The sequence below is a fragment of the Furipterus horrens genome, unplaced genomic scaffold, assembly GCF_987537825.1.
Source record: "Furipterus horrens unplaced genomic scaffold, mFurHor1.1.pri manual_scaffold_1, whole genome shotgun sequence".
Classification (NCBI taxonomy): domain Eukaryota; kingdom Metazoa; phylum Chordata; class Mammalia; order Chiroptera; family Furipteridae; genus Furipterus; species Furipterus horrens.
The window spans coordinates 106,047,408-106,068,029 of NW_028327171.1; the positions used below are offsets into that span (position 1 = coordinate 106,047,408).

The 20,622-nt window shown below is 38.4% G+C and overlaps 1 protein-coding gene across 2 annotated transcripts in view; it reads left to right on the forward strand.

Moving 5' to 3' along the window:
- The window catches only part of CASR (calcium sensing receptor), a 39,367-nt gene that overhangs the window by 9,014 nt on the left and 9,731 nt on the right, over window positions 1-20,622 (forward strand). For both annotated transcript variants that reach the window (XM_090265914.1, XM_090265924.1), the window contains exon 4: window positions 8,276-8,506. In XM_090265914.1, the coding sequence (XP_090122040.1) occupies window positions 8,276-8,506 (231 nt within the window). The remainder of the gene's footprint in view (window positions 1-8,275; window positions 8,507-20,622) is intronic.

Sequence of the window (20,622 nt, forward strand, 5' to 3'; positions counted from 1 at the left end):
AGTTCATTTAGCATAATACTCTCTAGAACCATCCATGTTGTTGCAAATGGCAAGATTTCATTCTTTTTTATTGCTGAGTAATATTCCATTGTATATAATTATATACCACGTTTATTTGAAGAAAACAAAAACACTAATTCAAAAAGATATATGCACCTTTATGTTCATTGTAACATTATTTACAATAGCCAAGCTATGGAAGCAACCTAGGTGTCCATTGATAGATAAATGTACCTTGATTTTTAAATCAGATAATGTTTTACACTCCTTTTGTATTTTCTTTAGTCCCAGACTGACTGGGGGAAAGAGTGCATGGCATGATAGGAGGGGCAGGAGGGAGTCCCTGAATTTTAGTTGAATGACCAAGCCCCACATGTACTAACTGCATCTCCTTAGGCAAGTTGCTGCTCTAAGACAGTTTCTTCTTCTGTAAAATGACCCTAATTTCTTGCCTACTCTAGGTCCCTTTGAAGATGAAAATGAGACGATATATGTGAAAGCTATCTGTAAATTTTTAAGCTCTAAACAGGTGGTGATTATTATAGTTGGATTTCAATATGCCTCTAATTAATTAATTACACAAAAAATAACTAAAATAGCTTTGTATAGAGAGCCCAACCACCATAGACCCTTGGGAAAAGATACCAAGAAACAAAGAGTGTACAACCTGTGTCAGTTATTTTAGAGATTCTCAGGGGATAAGGAGCAGCTATCCAGACATGACGGAGTGAGTCAGGACCTGCAAGGACTTAGTTGTATGGGTGTGAGAAAAGTCTCACTCAGGCATCATTGTTGGCTAAAGTTTCTAATCCTATAAGGTCCTTAGGATTTCTTTCCTTGCACTGCCCTCACCCAACCCCCCCCCCAACCCCGTCAAAGAAAAAGAAATGCTAATGAAGATCGGAGATCAAAAAGACTTCAGCAACCATGAGGATAAATTGAGGAGTTTTAAGAAAAAGGTATAAAGGGACAATATTTGAGTAAATACTATCATCTTTTCTCCCTTCCATTGCATGTACCCTGGAAAGAGGAACCCAGCCTTTGAAAGCCTACAGAACCAGGGTGGGGTTGTAGGGAAAAGAGACATCTAGTGGGTAATTTGAGAGTTCTGTTCTTCAGTGAATCCTCTCTCAGACAAGGAAATAAGATCCAGATGATCAAGACCAAAGTTTGGACATATGGGGGGGAAAAGCCAAGAATCAAGAGACTATAGCAAGATAGAGACTTTTAGTTGTATACTATAGAAAACCCAAACCAACTGGCTTAAACAGAAGAAGAAACATTATTAGTAGCTCATAACACTGAAAATCTCAGAAGTATTCCAAATAACAATAGATGCTTTCATCTCCATCTCTCTGTTCCTTATTCCTAGGGATTAAGTTTTCAGCCTCTGCAGAAGCTTCAGGTTCATAAAGTCCTTACTTCTGGGCTCTCCTTACTTCCCAGGATCTCCTGTAAAAGTCCCACACTTCACATTGATTGGCCAGTCCAGGGCCACATATTCCTCTCTGAAGCTAGGAGTAAAGTCCTCCCAAACTACATAGACTGAGAGTAAGGCAGGGAACAGATCCCCCAAGTTAAATCAGGATGCCTTTTCCAAAAGGAGGGGGAAAGAGAAGCAAAGCAGCCAAAATAAAGTGTCCACTACACAGACACCTCAGCTGACCCTCGAGCAGGTAAAGCTGTGGCCTCCTGACTGACACACCATCTGGCACAACTTGTCCAGGAGAGGAAACAGGAAAGCAGGGTCAGAGCTCTAAGGAAGAATAGCATGAGCATTAGCCAGAATGTTCCAAGTGCTCACTGTAAGTCTCCTTTGAGCCTCAGGATTCCAGGCAGTTGCGTGGGCATTCAGAATTTAAGATCTTGGCCACGCCTCTATCTGAAGATGAACCAGCAATTATTCACACTCATTATTAAGACCTACGTGGAAACCTGTCACCCATATGATCTATACAATCTAATCCAAGAATCTCAACCTGGGATTCTGTTCTACCATTTCTCAATTCTCTTATAAGCCAATCTTCCTGACATCTCCCCACAAAACACTAATTACTTTTGGTGTAGAATTATTGCTTATACACTATCCCACATACAAAGAGGCATCAGTTTTTGTCTCCTCTAGCATTGTGCGCCACAAACTTTTAACTCTTTCACAATTCACTTTCCCTGAAAGTTTTTTCAAATCACATGCCCACACACATACTTTCTAATGAGTCTTTCTTCCTCATTTTTGCCATTTATATACTCAGCTTAAGCTTCCACAGCTCTTTGGTTGGCTGAAACAGTAACAATCTTCTTTTGTTGACCTTTTCCCCCCTGAAATTAATCAACTAACTCATATGTCTTAAAATTAACACTAACATGTAATTTATGAGCATACAACACACGATTTCTTCCTGACCTCCACAGAGACCCCCAAGCCCTGCTTGTGCTGATCACCATCTCTCTCTTCACCCTGAGTCCTCCATGGTACTACTCTAAGCTTCAAGAGAGCAGGAACCATGTGTGTATTGTTCAGCACTGTTTCCAGAACACCGACACCTGAATATGTGTAGAATAAATGAATGAATAACTAGCAGCCTAGTTGATTTGACCTGACAACACTACTTTAAGTCCTTTGCAGAGAATTGTTCAACCTTGAATCAAACACTGTGGCCATGGTATTCCAGGCTCTGATTGGAGGAGCCTGGGTCAGACGCCCAACAATCAAGTTTGTCTGGAACATCATGTAAGTCAGTATAGAACTGCCTCTCCCTTCTCTTGGGGTGATTATGCACAAGACATGCTTCCTACTTCCCTCTGCTTTACACAGCCCATTCAATAGACAAAACACAGGCATGCATGATGACAGAACCATGGTAATAACAGAAGCCAAACAAAATTGATCTTTCCAGGAATTGCTTGTGCTTTTAGGGGTTGGGAGAGAGGAGGTGAACTGGGGTGAGAGCCAAAGGAGATGGAGAAGATGGAGCCAGAAAATAGGGTTGAGGTTAGAGAAGGGAATTGGTCTCAGATTTTCTCTACATTCTTAGCACAGGAAGTGGACAAGAAGCAGCAAGTTTCTTATATGTGTGAACTCTCCCTCATTATCTGTGTGAATGGGGTGCTTGGTGCTTCCCATGCCACTAGCCTTCTGTGCTAAGAAGTGATGCCATGAGTAAGAGGTGGAAATCATAGACAAGAGTGGAGTGGGGAGGGTTTCTAGTCCGTAGTCTTTGGTTTAATTCAATTGACCCATGCTAAAGCGTGATTCCCATATATGTTTATACTGAGCAACAGTTTGACTTTAAAACCCTTTAGAGGAAATATCATAAAAGGCCACAAGATGGAAATATTACCACATTAAAAATAAGATAATATGTGACCATCTGTGTGTATATTATACATTTTTTTTACCTTTTTTCTTTAAATAATTGTGTTTATTGATTTTTAGAGAGAGCGAAGAAGGAAGGAGGGGCATCAGTTTGTTGTTCCACTCACTTATGCATTTACTGGTTGATTCCTATATGTATCCTGACCAGGGATCAAACCCACAATCTTGGTGTGTTAGGATGATGCTCTAACCAACCAAGCTACCTGGCCAGGGCTATACCTCTTTTAGTATATGTCTTCCTCAATATTTAGTGTTCTTTTTGAACCTGTCAGTCTCTTTGTGTTTGTATATTATCTTCTGTGTTTAAGTCATTTTATTAGCCTTTTTCCTTTTCTCTTCCCCATCATTTATTCTTTTTCCTCATATTCTCCCTCAAATAAAATAATTTAGAAGCATATATACTGATTTATAATCTCAGTATAATTTCTTATATTTTTGTTTTTTAATGAAGCTATTAGTTTCTTCTTTTAAAATTCTAAAAGAAGAACAGTGTTCTCCCTGGGGGAAATATCTCAATTTTTTTGTAACTCGTGTTGCTCCCCTATGTGTCAGTAACTACCAACTTAAAGATTCCTTACCATTGCTTTTCAGGGTGAAATGGTTTCCATCTCCACCTTCCCTGGTGTGCAAGGTTACTATGCAGGAAATTGGGTACTCAGATGTAAAAGTTGCAAGTGAACATGGCAAAAGAAATATTAAAGATGTCTAATGAGATAACTTTGACATATGACAAAGTAAACAAATAATTGCTGACTAATGGACAAGGTGAAATTTTGACTCAAAAAATTCATACTTATGTGGCTTTATCTGTACACCTGCTATGAAGATGAAATACTAGAGTACTATTCAGGTTAGGATTTGAAGTAAAGAAAATAAAAGATGTCATTCAAGATGAGCCTTGAAGGCTGGATGGAATTTGTAGAAAGGATCTGTTCCTTGGAGAAAAAATATCCAAACTAAAAAAAAAAAAAATTCATACTGTATGATTCCATTTATATGATATTCTACCTCTAATGATAGAAGGCAGGTAAGCAGTGACTTAGGGCTGCGAGTGCAGGTTGGACTGACTTGGAAGGGGAGACTCAGGGAAACTTTGGCATGATGGTAGTGGCAGTTACACAGGCATATACATTTGCCAAAACTCAGAACTATAACATTAAAATGGGTGTGTATTTTATTCTATGAAAACTATACCTCAATAAAGTTGATTTAAAATACAAAACAATGGAAAGTCCCCGAGGTGGGAAAGTACAGGCCTTTCATGGAGATCTGGGTGTCATTCAGTTTTGACCACTTTTTTTATTACGGCCTCTTGGGTTGCGATGAGCATAATATGTGTGTCCACCTCCCCATTTTAAAAATATGTCCATTTTCTCAGCCTCAGTTTTATATAAGTTAACCTGTTGTAACTAGAGATAGATAACTTAATATACAAGCTGTCTAATTTAACTCCTACACTGAAATAGGTAGTATATAGGGTATGGTCAAGAGTTTGGACTCTAGAACTAGACTAACTGGATTTAAGTCCCAGTTGCTACCTAGTAACTTTATGACCTTGGGAGGTCACTTAATGTGCCTCAATTTCTTTACCTGAAAAATGGAGGTAATGGAACTTATAAATTTATTATGAAGATAACATTGATTAATATGTATGAAGTGCTTAGGATACTGCCTATGTATGCTAACTGTTCAGTAAGTATCAGTCTTGAGTATTATTCTTTTGTAAGTGAGGAAAGTAAGACTCAAAGAGGCCAAACTGATTTTCCCAAAGTCATATATCTAACCAGTAAGAAAGGCAACATCTGCCCCAGGTGGTCTATTCCCTCGATGAGGCCAAGGTAAAGAACCATGTGCCCCGTTGTCCCTCTGGCACATGCTCTCTGGCTCCTGAGAGGTGAGCCAGGTCAGCTGATCATTTCATAGTGAAGACCCTGGTCCACAGCCTTAAGCCCTGGGTGTTCACCAGAGGAAACCAAGTGTCCTGAACTCTGATTCATACACAGACACACAAAGAAAGTACAGTGTGCCAGTAAGTGAGAGTGGACACAACTAACCAAGTCAGAGTATTTGAACACTTACTTGTCCATCCTGAACACTGCTGTATATCTTATCCCTAAAAAGTGCTTGCTTGGCCCATACTGGTTGTTCAATAAATACTTGTTGAATGAACAAATAGCTAAAGGAAGAAAACAGGACAAAGTAAAACCTGAGTGAAGATAGAGGTTAAGTGGATGACAAGAACAGTATATGGATACAGACATAGAAAAGGAACAAAGTAAGTAGTCTCAGAGAAGCTCGCAGAAAATTTTCATAGGATAAAACTGCAGTAACTCTGACTTTATAAATTTGGGCTAAAATAGGCCTCTTCATTATTAGGTAATGGGATGAATGACTGGGGGAAGACACCACTTTGGTAAAAAAATTTAAGAGTATAAACAGGATTATTGAGAAATAAAGATCAACAAACAACTAAATTTCAAATTTTTATTTTTTTTAAATTGACACAGGATTCCTAAGAACCTGTATCAGGACCAACTTATTAGCCTAATTTATACCAATAAGTATTCCTAAAAGAACTAAAGAACCTTTTTTAAAACCTATTTTGGCCTTTTTTAATTAAAAAAAGAAAGGCTGGTCTTTTGTACAATTCATCTGGATTAATTTATTATAGCTAATTGAATAATTCTGGGCTCTCTGTATTAAGAGACTTCCAGTCCTTCATTGCAGCTGTTTGTTGCTCCCTTCACTTTCTGGCATACTGCTGTGCTGATTCTTACATGGAACAGTTGTTTTTAGGACTTACCCTTCTCTTCAAGCAGCTATCAGCTGTTACTGACACATTATTGTGCTGCGGTGATGCCAGCTTCCCTTTTCCTCACCAATGTGGTGGAAGTTACATAATCAGTTTATTCCATGTTTTGAATTTTTACCAAAAATTAACTGTATGTATGCTCATAATCAAAACATGACATGTAAAAAATAATATTTAGCTGCATCTTTCTCAAAATATCACAGAGGAAATCTTTCCCCAGAAAAATTAGGATTCCTTTTTTTCCTTTATGATGATGAGGTTAACATTTTATGCAATGAAAACCATAATTCTTCTGATATGCCTACCATACCACTCTTAAATAAAATCTTTTAGCACATTTTAAAACAAATTTTATTAGTGTTTCCCTGTTTGCCTACTTGTTTCTTTGTTTTAATCTGGAAGGTTTATTTTTCTTTTTAAATCAGAACACAAGAACATAGATTATGGTTATAGCTCAAAGGGAGAAACTGTGTTGGCCCTTTACTTCATACTATAGTTTTCAGTAATCTACTTTTCAATAAACAGGTTTAAGTTCTAACCAATTATATAAAAGCCTTAATTTTCATTATCCTCAATGGTTAGTTTTTCAAAAAGTGAGTCCTATGTCTTTTCACTTGATTTGAAAGTTCTTTTGTTTTTTGCTTGCTTTTGTTTGAGTGTAGAACTTAGACCTTTATGTTTCTAGTCTGAGTCAGCTTGGTCCAGTGCAGCTGCACTGGTTAGATCCTCCAGTACAATGTTGGGCAGCCATAGTGAGAACAGACATTCTTGTTGTGTTCCAGATCTTAGAGGGAAAGCAGTCAGTATTTCACAATTAAGTATGATGGTGTTAATGTCGGTTTTTCATAGGTGCCCTTTCTAGGGTTGAGGAAGTTCCTTTTCATTCCTAGATTGCTGAGAGTTTTGATCTGGAATGGAGGTTGGGTGTTATAACCATTTTTTGAATCTCTGGAGATGATCATGTGGTTTCTATTTTGTAGCATGTTACTGTAATCAAGTGTTAAACTAACCTTGCATTCCTTGGATAAAAATTATTTGGTCACAATGTATTCTCCTTTTTGTAGTCAGCTAGATTTGATTCGAGGTGCAGTGGAAGTGATATCCCTGCACTCACAGCCTGGACTGTGTCTCATTCTTTCTTGGTGCCTTGGTGACCCCTGGCACTGAGCAGGTCCTGCATGAAAGGTAAGCTGCTGAGTGCCTGCTGCCTCCTCTTAACCCATGTCAGGGGCATGCAGGAAGCAGAGCCAGGAGCCTGACAATGCTGCTGTAGAGCATAGCCATTAAGAGCGCAGGCTTTGCACCCTTCGCTAGCTGTGTGGCCCTGGAAAAGATACTTTTGTTTTCTGTGTCTCAATTTCCCCATCAGTAAAATGGGACAATAGTACTATTTGTTGTGCGGATTGGATTAGATAGTGAATATAAAGTATTTAGCATTGTTTCTCAAAGGTAGTAAAATGAGTAGGAAGGTTTAGTAATTATTATCATTACTTTTTTTTTGTACAAGGGCTTTGTGACCCACAAAACCCTGTAAAAATACAGGATTGGCCACAAGTATTACAACAGGACTCCATTCAGAGCCTCATTTATTCCTTCCTCCCACTCCTCTCTCTGTGATTTTTGCTAGCAGGACACTTCCACAGAAGCAGTGGCATAGAGAAAGATGGCACAGTCCATAAAAGCTCTCAGTGCCGCCACTCCTTCAAAGCCCATCAAAGAAAACACTAAGAATGGGCTCTGGCTTACAAATCCTCTCCTCCTAGAGCACCACCAGCTGACAATGTACCTGCAGAAGCCTTGTATTGGCCTTTGGTGAGATGTATCCCTTTTCCTTTCCTAATTTCAAGAAAGTATTTCCTACCCCAGGTAAAATGTGAGTCCACGTAAAGTCCCTAGCTTACCAGGACTGTTGCCAGCACATGCAAGTGCCCTAGTGTAAATTAGAAAAAGGTGCCTCTTCCTCAAGTCATGTTCCTTCTACTTTGTTAGAAGAGAGTGTACTGTCCTTGCACAGGGCACAACCTACATAACCATATGTGGCAGTCCTGTGGCTTGTACTCAGAATATTTGTCTCTGTTCCTCTTTAGGTCCTGAAGCACCTACGTCACCTAAACTTTACCAACAATATGGGGGAACAGGTGACTTTCGATGAATGTGGTGACTTAATGGGGAACTATTCCATCATCAACTGGCACCTCTCTCCAGAGGATGGCTCCATTGTGTTTAAGGAAGTTGGATATTACAACGTCTATGCCAGGAAAGGGGAAAGGCTCTTCATCAATGAGGAGAAAATCCTGTGGAGTGGGTTCTCCAGAGAGGTATGTGCTGTCCATCAGAACACCAGATGCCTCCACCATGGCAGGAAGCTGTGCTGGGTTCTGGAAGGCCTTGGACTTCTCACCACTGGACTTCTAGAGTGATGAGTTCAATTCCCTCAACTCTCACTCACTGCTCCCTGTGAAATCAGTGAGTGTTTAGTGTACAGAGGAGAATCCTTGGAACCTGAGCCTCATGCTAATTATGTTGAAACAATTTTATTCTTTACAAATCTGACTCCCTGGCTAGTAACAATTTCCTTGACTAATACTTTCTCCAATCAGAACAAAATATTTAAGCAAACTTAAACATCACTCAAGGCAGAGGTAGTTCCCTGTGATTCAGACAGCTCAAGACTGCTGACCTGTCAACCAAAACGACATTTTCTTTCTCTCTTTGGGAGACCTGTAGCAAATAGGAGGATGTTTGTGACCATGATCAGGATCCCTCTCCTGAATACCACTGCATCTAGATGCCTGATTAGTAATGAGAAGCCCATCACCCAGCGAACACACACTCAAGGAAAAAACACGTGCTGAAACGATGACCACTCTATAGTGGTTGTGTCCCAGCAGGCAGCAGGCTGCTGAGGACACGAGTCCTCTGTGGAAACAAATGCTGGGCAGGGCATCATCTTTAACTCTTCCAAGAAGCCTGGATAAGACCCACTACATTACTCTTTGCATTTGCCTTCCCAGTATCACCTTTGAGCATCTTGAACTACTTTTTATAACATGACCAAAGATTCAGCTTCATCTTTTTACCAAATGCTCCTTAGGTTAGTGAGTTTCTGATCAGATGCTACAATTTCATTGTTTCCCAATATGTAGGATAGTTATCCATGCAAAAGTCTCCTATAGATAGTGAATCTTATCCACAGTGTGCAAGTCATTGTGAGCTTCTACCTCAGAGCATAGGTTCTCAATTATAAATATGTCATGACCTTTTCCAAACAGAGACTTACAGGCTCCAGACAACTCGGTCCACTAGTTATATCCTTGTCTAAATTATCACGTTCAACTGACTAGAATTTAAATTGATCAATTATACTATCTCTGATTTCCTGCTGTTGAATCAACCAGGTTATCTTCAACCTCTATTAATGCACATAATTGATTGTCTTTAATTGGTATATATCTCATATCCCTTTCTGCATGGAAACTATTTCCTGTATAGGTTTCTATAACCCTAATGTCCCCTACCAGCCTGTGCAAACCATCAGCTTAAGCATTGGTTAATGAATAACAAGGAATCCTCATGAACTTAATCATTTATGTTTCTGGGATAGTTCACAGAGATATAAATTAAATCTAATATTTTTTATAGAAATGTTACCTCAAACCTAGCACACATAAGCACTCAACAAATATTAGGGTCTAATTCACTCTTTTTTTCCATGTTTTTATACAAATGGCCACAAAAATGCCATCTATATTTAACTAAATAATGTATTAATAATTTCCCTATATAGTGCACAAAGTTATTAATGAGATAAAGGATACAAAAACATACTAAAACTAAATTATACTATATAAATGCAGACTTATTAATATAGCATTATAGTATCTTAATCAATGTCTCGATATACTTTCTGATGAAGCACTTTAGAGCTAGAAGGTCTTTAACTATCCTTGTATCCAATACCCCAATTTGAAGTTAATGACACTGAGGTCTTAGGGAGGTAAATGTCACTTCTAAGATCAGATGGACGGTCAATTGGACGGTCAATGTAAGAGTTGTGACTATGATCCTGGTGCTCTGACTCTGATCCCAGTGCTCCATCCACTATACCAGTGATTTTCAACTTTTTTCATCTCAAGGCACACATAAACTATACTAAAATTCTGCAACACATCAAAAAATATATATTTTTGGCCCCTCTGACAAAAAGTAGGTATAATTTTGATTTATTCACACCAAGCTCCTTTTGTTGCATTGGCTGTTGTCTTTTTTTTTTTTTTTTTTTCCAATCTAAAGGAAAATAGGTCAGTGCTCCTGACTAAATAGTCAAGTATGGTGTCTTTTAAAAATTCTTGTGGCACAACAGTGTGCCATGGCACATCAGTTGAAAATCGCTGCTCTACTCTCCGTAATTATTTCCTGTTTTATACGACAAATCAGAAGGAAAAAAGGAATCTTCATTGGGGACTTCAAATTCAGACGGAATTTTTTGGCCACAATTGGATAAGCATCTTTGATGACACTCTTAGGGAGACTGAAGACACTTGCTTGCTTTTTGCAAATTGGATCCATTTGGTGGCTACCTCAGCCCACTCCTTGGGTGGTGGGATTTCTCTTTAGCTGAGAGATGCAGAAGGATGCAGTAAGAGGGCTTGGAGGGTGGCATTCTACTACTCCTTGACTACTATAAAGCAGGGTTTGGTACAGCAAAAAGTGCAAACTTTAGGAGACTAGGTGTGGATGCCAGCTCTCCAATGAGTCACTTATTGTTTTTTAACCATTATGAAGAAGAGAATTAGAGGATTGGCAGAGACTTCCATTCAACTTAATTTCTGATAGTTCTGAGTAATGGTTGTTCTATATTTTACTTGCAATTTTGATGTGGTTGTGCAAAGAGGCAAGCCGTGTCTGCCTGCACCAACATCTTTTTTAAAAATATGTTTTATTAATTATACTGTTACAGTTGTCCCAATTTCTTTTCCCTCTGCTTCCCTCCACCCAGTGACACTCCTTCCCTCCAGTTGTCCCTCCCCCATTAGTCCATGCCCATTGGTTGTGCATATAGTTCTTCTCAATCTCTTGTCTACTCCACTCCCTCCTACTATGCTTCTTAATTCCTGCACCATCTCCCTCCCTTTCCTCCTTTCCCCCTCCCCCCTTACATGCTCCCCATACCTATAATTCTTTTTCCACTCTCGTTGCCTACTTAGTTTGCCTTTGTTTCAGTTCCCTAGCTTCTGTTGTTGATTGTTGTGATACAGTTTTCATTTTAATGTTCATAGTTTTGATCCTCCTTCTCCTAAACAAGGCCCTTTAACATCTCATATAACAATGCTTTGGATCTAATGAACTCATTCAGTTTATTTTGTCCTGGAAGCACTTTCTCTTCCCTTCTATTCTGAATGACAGCCTCGCTGGATAGAGTAATCATGGCTGTAGGTTTTTGCTTTTCATTACTTTGAATATTTCTTGCCAGTCCCTTCTTGCCTGCAGAGTCTCTTTTGAGAAATCAGCTGATAGTCTTATTGGGACCCCTTTGTACATAATTCTCTTCTCTCTTGTTGCTTTTAAGATTCTCTCTTTATCCTTAATTTTTTGACATTTTGTTTATAATGTGTCTTGGTGTGGTTCTCCCTTGGTCCAGTTTATTTGGAACTCTCTGTGCTTCCTGGGCCTGTAAGTCTGTTTCCTTCCCCAAGTTCGGGAAGTTCTGCTTCATTATTTTTTCACATAATTTTTCAATTTCTAGTTCTTCTTCTTCACCTTCTGGAAACCCTATGATTTGGATGTTGGCCCGCTTATAGCTGTCCCATAGATTTCTGAGCCTCTTCTCATTTTCCTCACTTTTTGTTTCCTCTTTCTGCACTCTTCGACGGTTTGTTCCTTCCCTATGTTCCGATTTGTTGATTTGATCCCTGGTTTTCTTTTCCTCACCACTTTTTTTCTATGTGTTTTTGTTCATTTCACCAAGGACTAGCCTTCATTCCTTCATTCCTTCCCTGTCTTGATTAAGTCTTGCTGTTATTTCTGTAAGCTGTCTTATAACTATAGCTCTGCACTGAGCCTCAGAAAGATTATCTATCTGTTCGTCTGTTAATTCATGTATTTGCTTTCTGGTCAGCTGCGTGATTGGTATCTCTATCATTATCCCTGCCATCCTGGCAGTTTTTTGCTTCCTGGGCGGGGCTGTCACACCTCCTATGCTATCGAGGGCAGAGCCCTGTGCACTTGTCACTACCGGGCGACCCTTCTTGTCACACTGTGGCGCTTTGTGTGGGGGTGGGGGTCGAAGATGGATTCCTGCCGTTTTCTCTCCACTGAGAGACTAGGAGCCTCCTCCTCCATCCCCACGTCCTCTGGGCCTCACAGTTCGAGGCAATGGGGTTCTGCCTTCCGGTGTTGGAATCACAAGCTGACGGGTTTGGTCTGCAGCTAGTGGTGCTCCTAGGAGCTTCTCATCTCCTGTTAAATGCAGGCATCTGTGCTTACCACAGTCCCGCTGCCCGTCGCTGCCGCTGCCACCGGCAGCACAGCTTGACCTCTGCCCCGGCTTCACCCCTCCTACCCATCCGGACAAGCACCACTTGTTATAACTTCATGCATTGGACTTCCATGTAGCTTTACTTTCTGGAACTTCTGGTTATTTCTTGTTTTGCAATAGTTGTACTCCTTCTTAGTTGTGGAGAGAGACAGAGAATGTCAGTGTAGGCCTCCATCTTGGCCAGAAGTCTGGAAAGATTCTTACACCAACATCTTGACTGGAAGTAAGGATCTTCTTTTAGAAGAAGGAGAAAAAAAATAGAAGAATATAGTTATAAGGAATAAAATGGCAATAAATTTGTACCTAGCAATACATTTACTTTAATTGGAAATGGCTTAAATGCTCTAATCAAAAGATCTAGGGTAGCTAAATGGATGAGAGAACAAGTCCTGTCTATAAGAGACCCACCGTAGAATGAAAGATACATACAGACTAAATATGTCATGGAAATGGAAATGAAAAAAATAAGCTGGAGAGAGCATTTGAGATCTTGTTCCCTAGCATATTGTCAGTTTGGCTCACCTAATATCTTATAAAAATTCAAGAAAGAAAGAAAGAAAGAAAGAAAGAAAGAAAGAAAGAAAGAAAGAAAGAAGCTGGGGTAGCAAATCTTATATCTGACAAAATAGATTTTAAGACAAGGGCTATAAGAAAAGACAAAGAAGGACACTACATAAAAATAAAGGAGTCAATCAAATAAGGGGCCATAACTCTTATAAACATTGATGCACCCAACATAGGAATACCTAAATATATAAAGTGAATCTTGATGGAAATAAAGAGAGAGATCAATAGCACAGCAGGAAATTTACACCCTACTGACATAAATGGATGAATCTCCAGACACAAAATCAACAAGGAAACAGCAGCCTTAAATGACTCACTAGATTGGATGGATTTAATTGATATCTTCAGAGCATTTCATCCCAAAACAGCAGAATATACATACTTTTCAAGTGCACATTTTTAGGATAGACACAAAACAAGTCTCAATGAATTTAAGAAGATTAAAATCATATCAAGTGATCATCTCTGACCATAATGATATGAAATAGAAATCAATCACAAGAAAAAAAAACTGAAAACTCATGAAAACATGGAGGCTAAAACATGTTGCTAAATAATGAATGGGTTAACAATGAGATCAATGAAGAAATCAGAAGATACCTTGAAACAAATGAAAATGAGAACACAGTAACCTAAAACGTATGGAACACAGTGAAAGCAGTCCTAAAAGGGTAATTCATAGCATTACAGGTCTACCTTACGAAACAAGAAAAGTCCCAAATAAGCAATCTAACTTTACACTTATAGGAACTAGAAAAAGAATAACAAAGCCCAAAGTGAGTAGAAGAAAGAAAATAATAAAAATCAGAGCAGAAATAAACTAAATGCATTCTAAAAACAATAAAAAAAAAATCAATGAAACCAAGAGCTGATTCTTGGAAAAGATAAACAAGATTGACAAATCTTTAATGAGACTCATGAAGGAAAAAAGAGAAAGGACCCAAATAATAAAATTAAAAATGAAAGAGAAGTAATAACTGACACCAAATTAATTAAAGGATTACAAGAAAATATTATGAACAACTATATGCCAACAAATTGGACAATCTGGGTGAAATGAATAAATTCCTAGAAACATACTATCTTTCAAAACCAATTCAGGAAGAATCAGAGAATCTGAACAGACCTATAACAACTAATAAAATTGAGGGAGTAATCAAAAAATTCTCAGGTCTGTCTGGTGTGGCTCAGTGGATTGGGCACCAACCTGTGAACCAAAGGGTTGCTGGTTCGGTTCCCAATCAGGGCACGTGCCTGGGTTATGGGCCAGTTCCCTGGTTGGGGGCATGTGAGAGGCAACCACACACTGATGATTCCCTCTCTTTCTATCCCCTTCCCCTCTCTCTAAAAATAAATACGTAAAATCTTTAATAAATGCTTTAAAAAAAAAAAAAAAAACTCCCAACAAACAAAAGTCCTGGATCAGATGGCTTCACAGGTGACTCTTACCAAACATTCAAATAAGAATTAACATCTAGCCTTCTTAATCTATTTCAAAAAATTGAAGAGGAGGGAAGACTCCCAAGCTTATTTTACAAGGTCAGCATTATTCTAATTCCAAAACCAGTAAAGACACTACAAGGAAAGAAAATTATAAGCCAATATCCCTGATGAACATAGATGCTAAAATTCTCAACAAAATATTAGTAGACCAGATCCAACAATACATTTAGAACATTATACACCATGATCAAGTGGGATTTATTCCAGGATGCAAGGTTGGGAAAATATCTGCAAATCAATAAATGTTATATGCTGCATAAACAAAATGAAGAATTAAAACCACATGATTTTATCAATAGTTCCAGAAAAAGCATCTAATAAAATCCAGCACTCATTTATGATAAAAACTCAGCAAAGTGGTAATAGAGGGAACATACTTAAACATAATAAAGGCTATATCTGAAAAACCCACAGCCAACATCATACTCAATGGAAAAAACTAAAAGTGTTTCCCTTAAGATCAGGAGCAAGACAGGAATGTTCACTTTCACACTTGTTATTCAACATAGTAATAGAAGTCCTAGCCAAAGTAATCAGACAAGAAGAAAAAAATAAAAGATATCCAAATTAAAAGGAGGCATTAAAACTGTCATTATCTGCAGACAAAACAGTACTGTATAGGGGGAACTCTAAAGATTCCACCAAAAAACTGCTAGAACGGATAAATTCAGTGAGGTTGCAAAATACAAAATAAATACCCAGAAATCAGTTCCATTTTTATAAACCAATAATGAACTATTAGAAATGTAGACTGAGCACACAGTCCCATTAATAATTGCATCAAAAAATAACTAGGACTTCCGGCCAAGATGGAGGCCTAGATAGACATGCTGCATCTCCCTCCACAACTATGAAGGAATACAACTACCTCAAAAATAGAGGCAACCAGAAGTTCCAGAAAATCGAGCCACATGGAAGTCCAACAAACAAAGATATAAAGAAAAAATACTCATCCAGACAGGCAGGAGAGGCAGAGCTGGGGCAGAGAGGATGTGGTGTGGTGGTGGCAGCAGCAGCTGCAGCGGTGACAGTGGCAGGCCAGTGTGAAAAACAGTCACATGTTTTAAAAAGTGGGGAGGGACACATGGGGAGTGCTCCCAGCCCCAGACCAGACTGCACAGCTATGGTTCCAGTGCCAGGGAATATAAAGCCTCATTGCTTCTGACTGCAAGCCAGTGTGGGTTGGGATGGAGGAAGAAACTGCTGGTCTCTCAGCAGAGTCTGCCTGTTTAAAGGGCCACCACAGTCCTAGAAAGTCCACAGACCCACCCACTCTTGGAACAACGGCCAAAGCAACAGCTAGAGGGACACCAGTCCCATATGGAAGTATCTGGAACAGGAGTGAGTGCTGAGCAAGCGGCATTGTCCCCTCTCAGACCCCTTCCCCACATACAGTGACACAATGTGGTGAAACAGGTCGCCCATACTGATGAATACCTAAGGCTCCACCCTTTACAACATAACAGGTGTGACAGCTCTATCTAAGACACAGGCAAACAAGCACAGGAACCTGTCAAGATGAGGAGACAGAGAAGTATGGCCCAACTGGGAGAACGGATCAAGGTTCCAGTGGGAGAACTAAGCAACGAGGAGATAGCCAGCCTAATAGACATAGAGTTCAAAACACTAGTGATAAAGATGCTCACAGGCTTGACAGATATGCTTTAGTACGGCAAACACATAAGGGAAGAAGTAAAGGCTATGCCTAATGAAACGAAGGAAAATCCACACAAAACCAATGGTGAAGGGAAGGAAACCAGGGTTCACATCAATTATCTGGAACAAAGGGAAGAAAAAAAACAGTCAGCCAGTACAGAATTAGGAAACACAAACTGAAGAAATAAAAATGAGGAGAGGCTTAGAAACATCTGGGAGAATTTTAAACGTGCAACATCTGAATCATAGAGATGCCAGAAGGAGAAGAGGAAGAGCAAGAAATTGAAAACTTATGTGAAAAAATAATGAAGGAAAACTCCCCAAATTTGGTGAAGGAAATAGACATACGAGTCCAGGAAGCACAGAGAGTCCCAAACAAGCTAGATTCAAGGAAGACCACACCAAGACACATCATAATTAAAAAGCCAAAGGTTCAAGATAAAGGGAAAATCTTAAAAGCAACAAGAGAAAAGCAGAGAGTTATCTACAAAAGGGTGCCTATAAGATGGTCAGCTAATTTCTCAAAAGAAACTTTGCAGGAAAGAAGGGACTGGCAAGAAGTATTTAAATTGATGAAAAGCAAGGACCTACAACCAAGATTACTCTATCCAGCAAAGCTATCATTTGGAATGGAAAGGCAGATGAAGTGCTTCCCAGACAAGGTGAAGCTTAAGGAGTTCATCATCACCAAGCCATTATTATATGAAATGTCAAAAGAACTTAAGAAAAACAAGTTCAAAACTATGAACACTAAAATGACAACAAACTCACAACTATAAACAACTGAATCTAAAAAACTAAAACAAAATCCAACTAAGCAAACCAGAATAGGAACAGAATCATAGGTATGGGGATCATTTGGAGGGTTATCAGCTGGAAGGGGGGAGGGGGAGAAATGCGTAATCTATGGACATGAACTAAGCGGGGGAGTGAGGGGGTTGGATTGCAAGAGGGAATGAGGGTACTGGGCGGGGTGGGTGTGAAGAAAGGAAAAAAATTAGGACTACTGTAATAACATAATAAACTATACATTAAAAAGAAAATAAATAACTAGGAATAAATTTAACCAAGGATGTAAAAGACCTGTGCTCAGAATATTGTACGATACTGAAGAAATTGAAGAAGATACAAATAAGTGGAAGCACATACCGTGTTCATGGATAGGAAGAATTAACATTATTAACATCATTTTGTGTAGTTCATACTACCCAAAGCAGTCTATATATTCAACACAATTTCTCTCAAGATGCCAATGATGTATTTCACAGAACTAGAACAAATAATCCAAAAACTTATGTAGAACCACAAAAGAACCCCAATAGCAACAGCAATCTTGGGAAAAAAGAGCAAAGTTAGAGGAATCACACTACCTGATATCAAACTATACTACAAGGCTGTAATAAGCAAAACGTGATACTGGCCTAAAAACAGACATACACACCAATGGAACAGAATAGAGAGCCCAGAAGTAAATCCATGCCTGTATGGTCAATTAGTAGTTGACAAAGAAGGCAAAAATATAAAATAGTGTTGGGAAAATTGGACAGATACGTGCAAAAAATGAAACTATACCACCTTCTTACACCATATACAAAAATAAACTCAAAATGAATTAAGGATTTACATGTTAGACTCAAAACCATTAAAAAACTATAGAAGAAAATATAGGCAGTGAAGTCTTGGACATTCCTCACAGCAAATTTTTTCTGATATATCTCCTTGGGCAAGGGAAACAAAAGAAAAAATAAACAAATGGGTCTACATCAAACCAAAAAGTTTTTCACAATAAAGGAAACCATCAACAAAATGAAAAGACAACCCACTGAACGGCAGAACATATTTGCCAATGATATATCTGATAAGGGGTTAATTTCCAAAATATATAAAGAACTTATACAACTCAACACCAAAAAAAGAAAAGAAAAGAAAAGAAACAATCCAATATTTTTAAAATGGGCAAAGGGCCTGAACAAACACTTCTCCAGAAAGGACATACAGATGGCCAACAGACATATGAAAAATGCTCAGCACCACTAATCATCAGGGAAATGCAAATTAAACCCACAATGAGATATCTCACGTAAGTCAGAATGGCTATCATCGATAAATCAACAAGCAACATCTGTGCAAGACTGTGGAGAAAGGGGAACCCTCCTGCACTGTTGGTAGGAATGTAGACTGGTGCAGTCACTGTGGAACACAGTATGGAGTTTCCTCAAAAAATTAAAAATGAAACTGCTTATGACCAAGTGATTGCACCTCTGGAATATATCCGAGGAAACATTTAAAAGAATGTATGCACCCCTATGTTCATTGTAGTGTTATTTATGTACATCTCTATACAATTTTATGCAATAACCAAGATTTTGAAGCAGCTCAAGTGCCCATCAGTAGATGAGTGGATACGAAAAGCTGTGCTACATTTACACAATGGAATACTACTTAGCCATAAAAAGGAAGGAAATCTTACCTTTTGTGGCAACATGAATGGACCTGGAAACTATTATGCTAAGTGAAATAAGCCAGTCTGAGAAAGACAAATACTGTCTGATTTACTTGTATGTGGAATATAGTGAGCAAAATAAACAAACAAACAAAAAATAGAAATAGGCTCATAGATATGGAAAACGGACTGACAGCTGTCAGGGGTGGGGGGGTTGTCAGGAGACAGGGTGAACAAGGTAAAGGGATTAAGTAAAAAAACACAGACAACAGTATGGTGATTACAAGAAGGAAAGAGCAGTGGTGGGAGGTAGAAGGTAAAGGGGGATAAATGGTGATGGAAAGAGACTTGACTTTGGGTGGTGAACACACAGTACAATGTACAGCTGATATATTACAGAATTGTACACTTGAAACCTACATAATATTATTAGCCAATGGGACCTCAATAAATTCAATAAAAATTTTTAAAAATAATGAAACTTGGGTTTTATTTTTAAGAACAGTGACTGTGGCATTATTTCAAATAATTTGATTGTTGGCTCTTTCGGATTTCCTACATGGACAATCTCATCATCTGCAAGTAATAATAGTTTAATTTAGTCCTTTCCAATATTTATGCCCTTATTTTTCTTGTCTTATTCTACTTCCTAGTTAGGAACTCCAGTGCAGTGCTTAATAATAGTTGTTATAGGAGGCATCCTTGTTTTAAAGGAAATGCTATTAATATTGTCTCATATAAAATGGTTATTTTTGTTACTATTTTTGAATTAGAGATATTTATTCCTGGTCATTTTCATTAAATTTTTATCACTAGTTTTTGTTGAATTCTATCAAATGTTTTGTCTTCATCTATTGATGATCATATTTTTCTGTGTTAATTTATTAGTCAGTGAATGACACATATTTTCTAACATTAAACTTGTTCACATTTCTGGCATAAACCTAATATGATCATGGTGTGTTTTCTTTTTTATGTCTTTTTGAGTTTGTTCATTGTTTTAGTATTTTTTCATCTATTTTCAGGAAGTGGAAAATAGTGGTGCTCTTCTCAGGTCCTTTCACATTCTTTATACAGTAGTCCCTCGCTATATCGCGGTTCACTTAATGCGGCCTCACTGTATCACGGGATTTTAAAAAATATTATATTTAATTATTTATCGCAGATTTCTTGCTATATCATGGGATTTTGTGGTACTGTATATGTATGTTGTTAAAGTTACATAGGTTTAAGAGTGTAGAATATGTTTAAGAACATAAGTAGTGTTTATAAAAGTGTGGGAAAGGTTAAGGGACTGGGAACAGTTTATAAGTGTGTGGGAAGGGTTTATAAAGCCTTAAAATATATATAAATACTAAAATAAATGTAAGGTTCTTACTTCGCAGATTTTCACCTATCACGGGGGTGTCTAAAACGTAATACCCATGATAAGTGAGGGAATATTGTACTTTGTAGGCACCTCCAGGACTTCTGCATATTTTTGCTTCCAATAACCAGAACTTTCTGCTCTTTCTCAGAAAACTATCCGCAGGCTAATGGAACCCACTTTGCCCACAGACTCAGAAAGGCAGAAGAGCCTAGGAATTTATATTTCCCTGAGGTGACCCTTAACCTATGAGTGAGGTGGAAGTCTGAAAGCCCTAGCCCCTTCTCCTCAGATCAGGACTGTTCTGAGGCATAACTTACAGTCCAGAGTTCTCCTAGGGATCAGGCAAAAGTTACCCTCT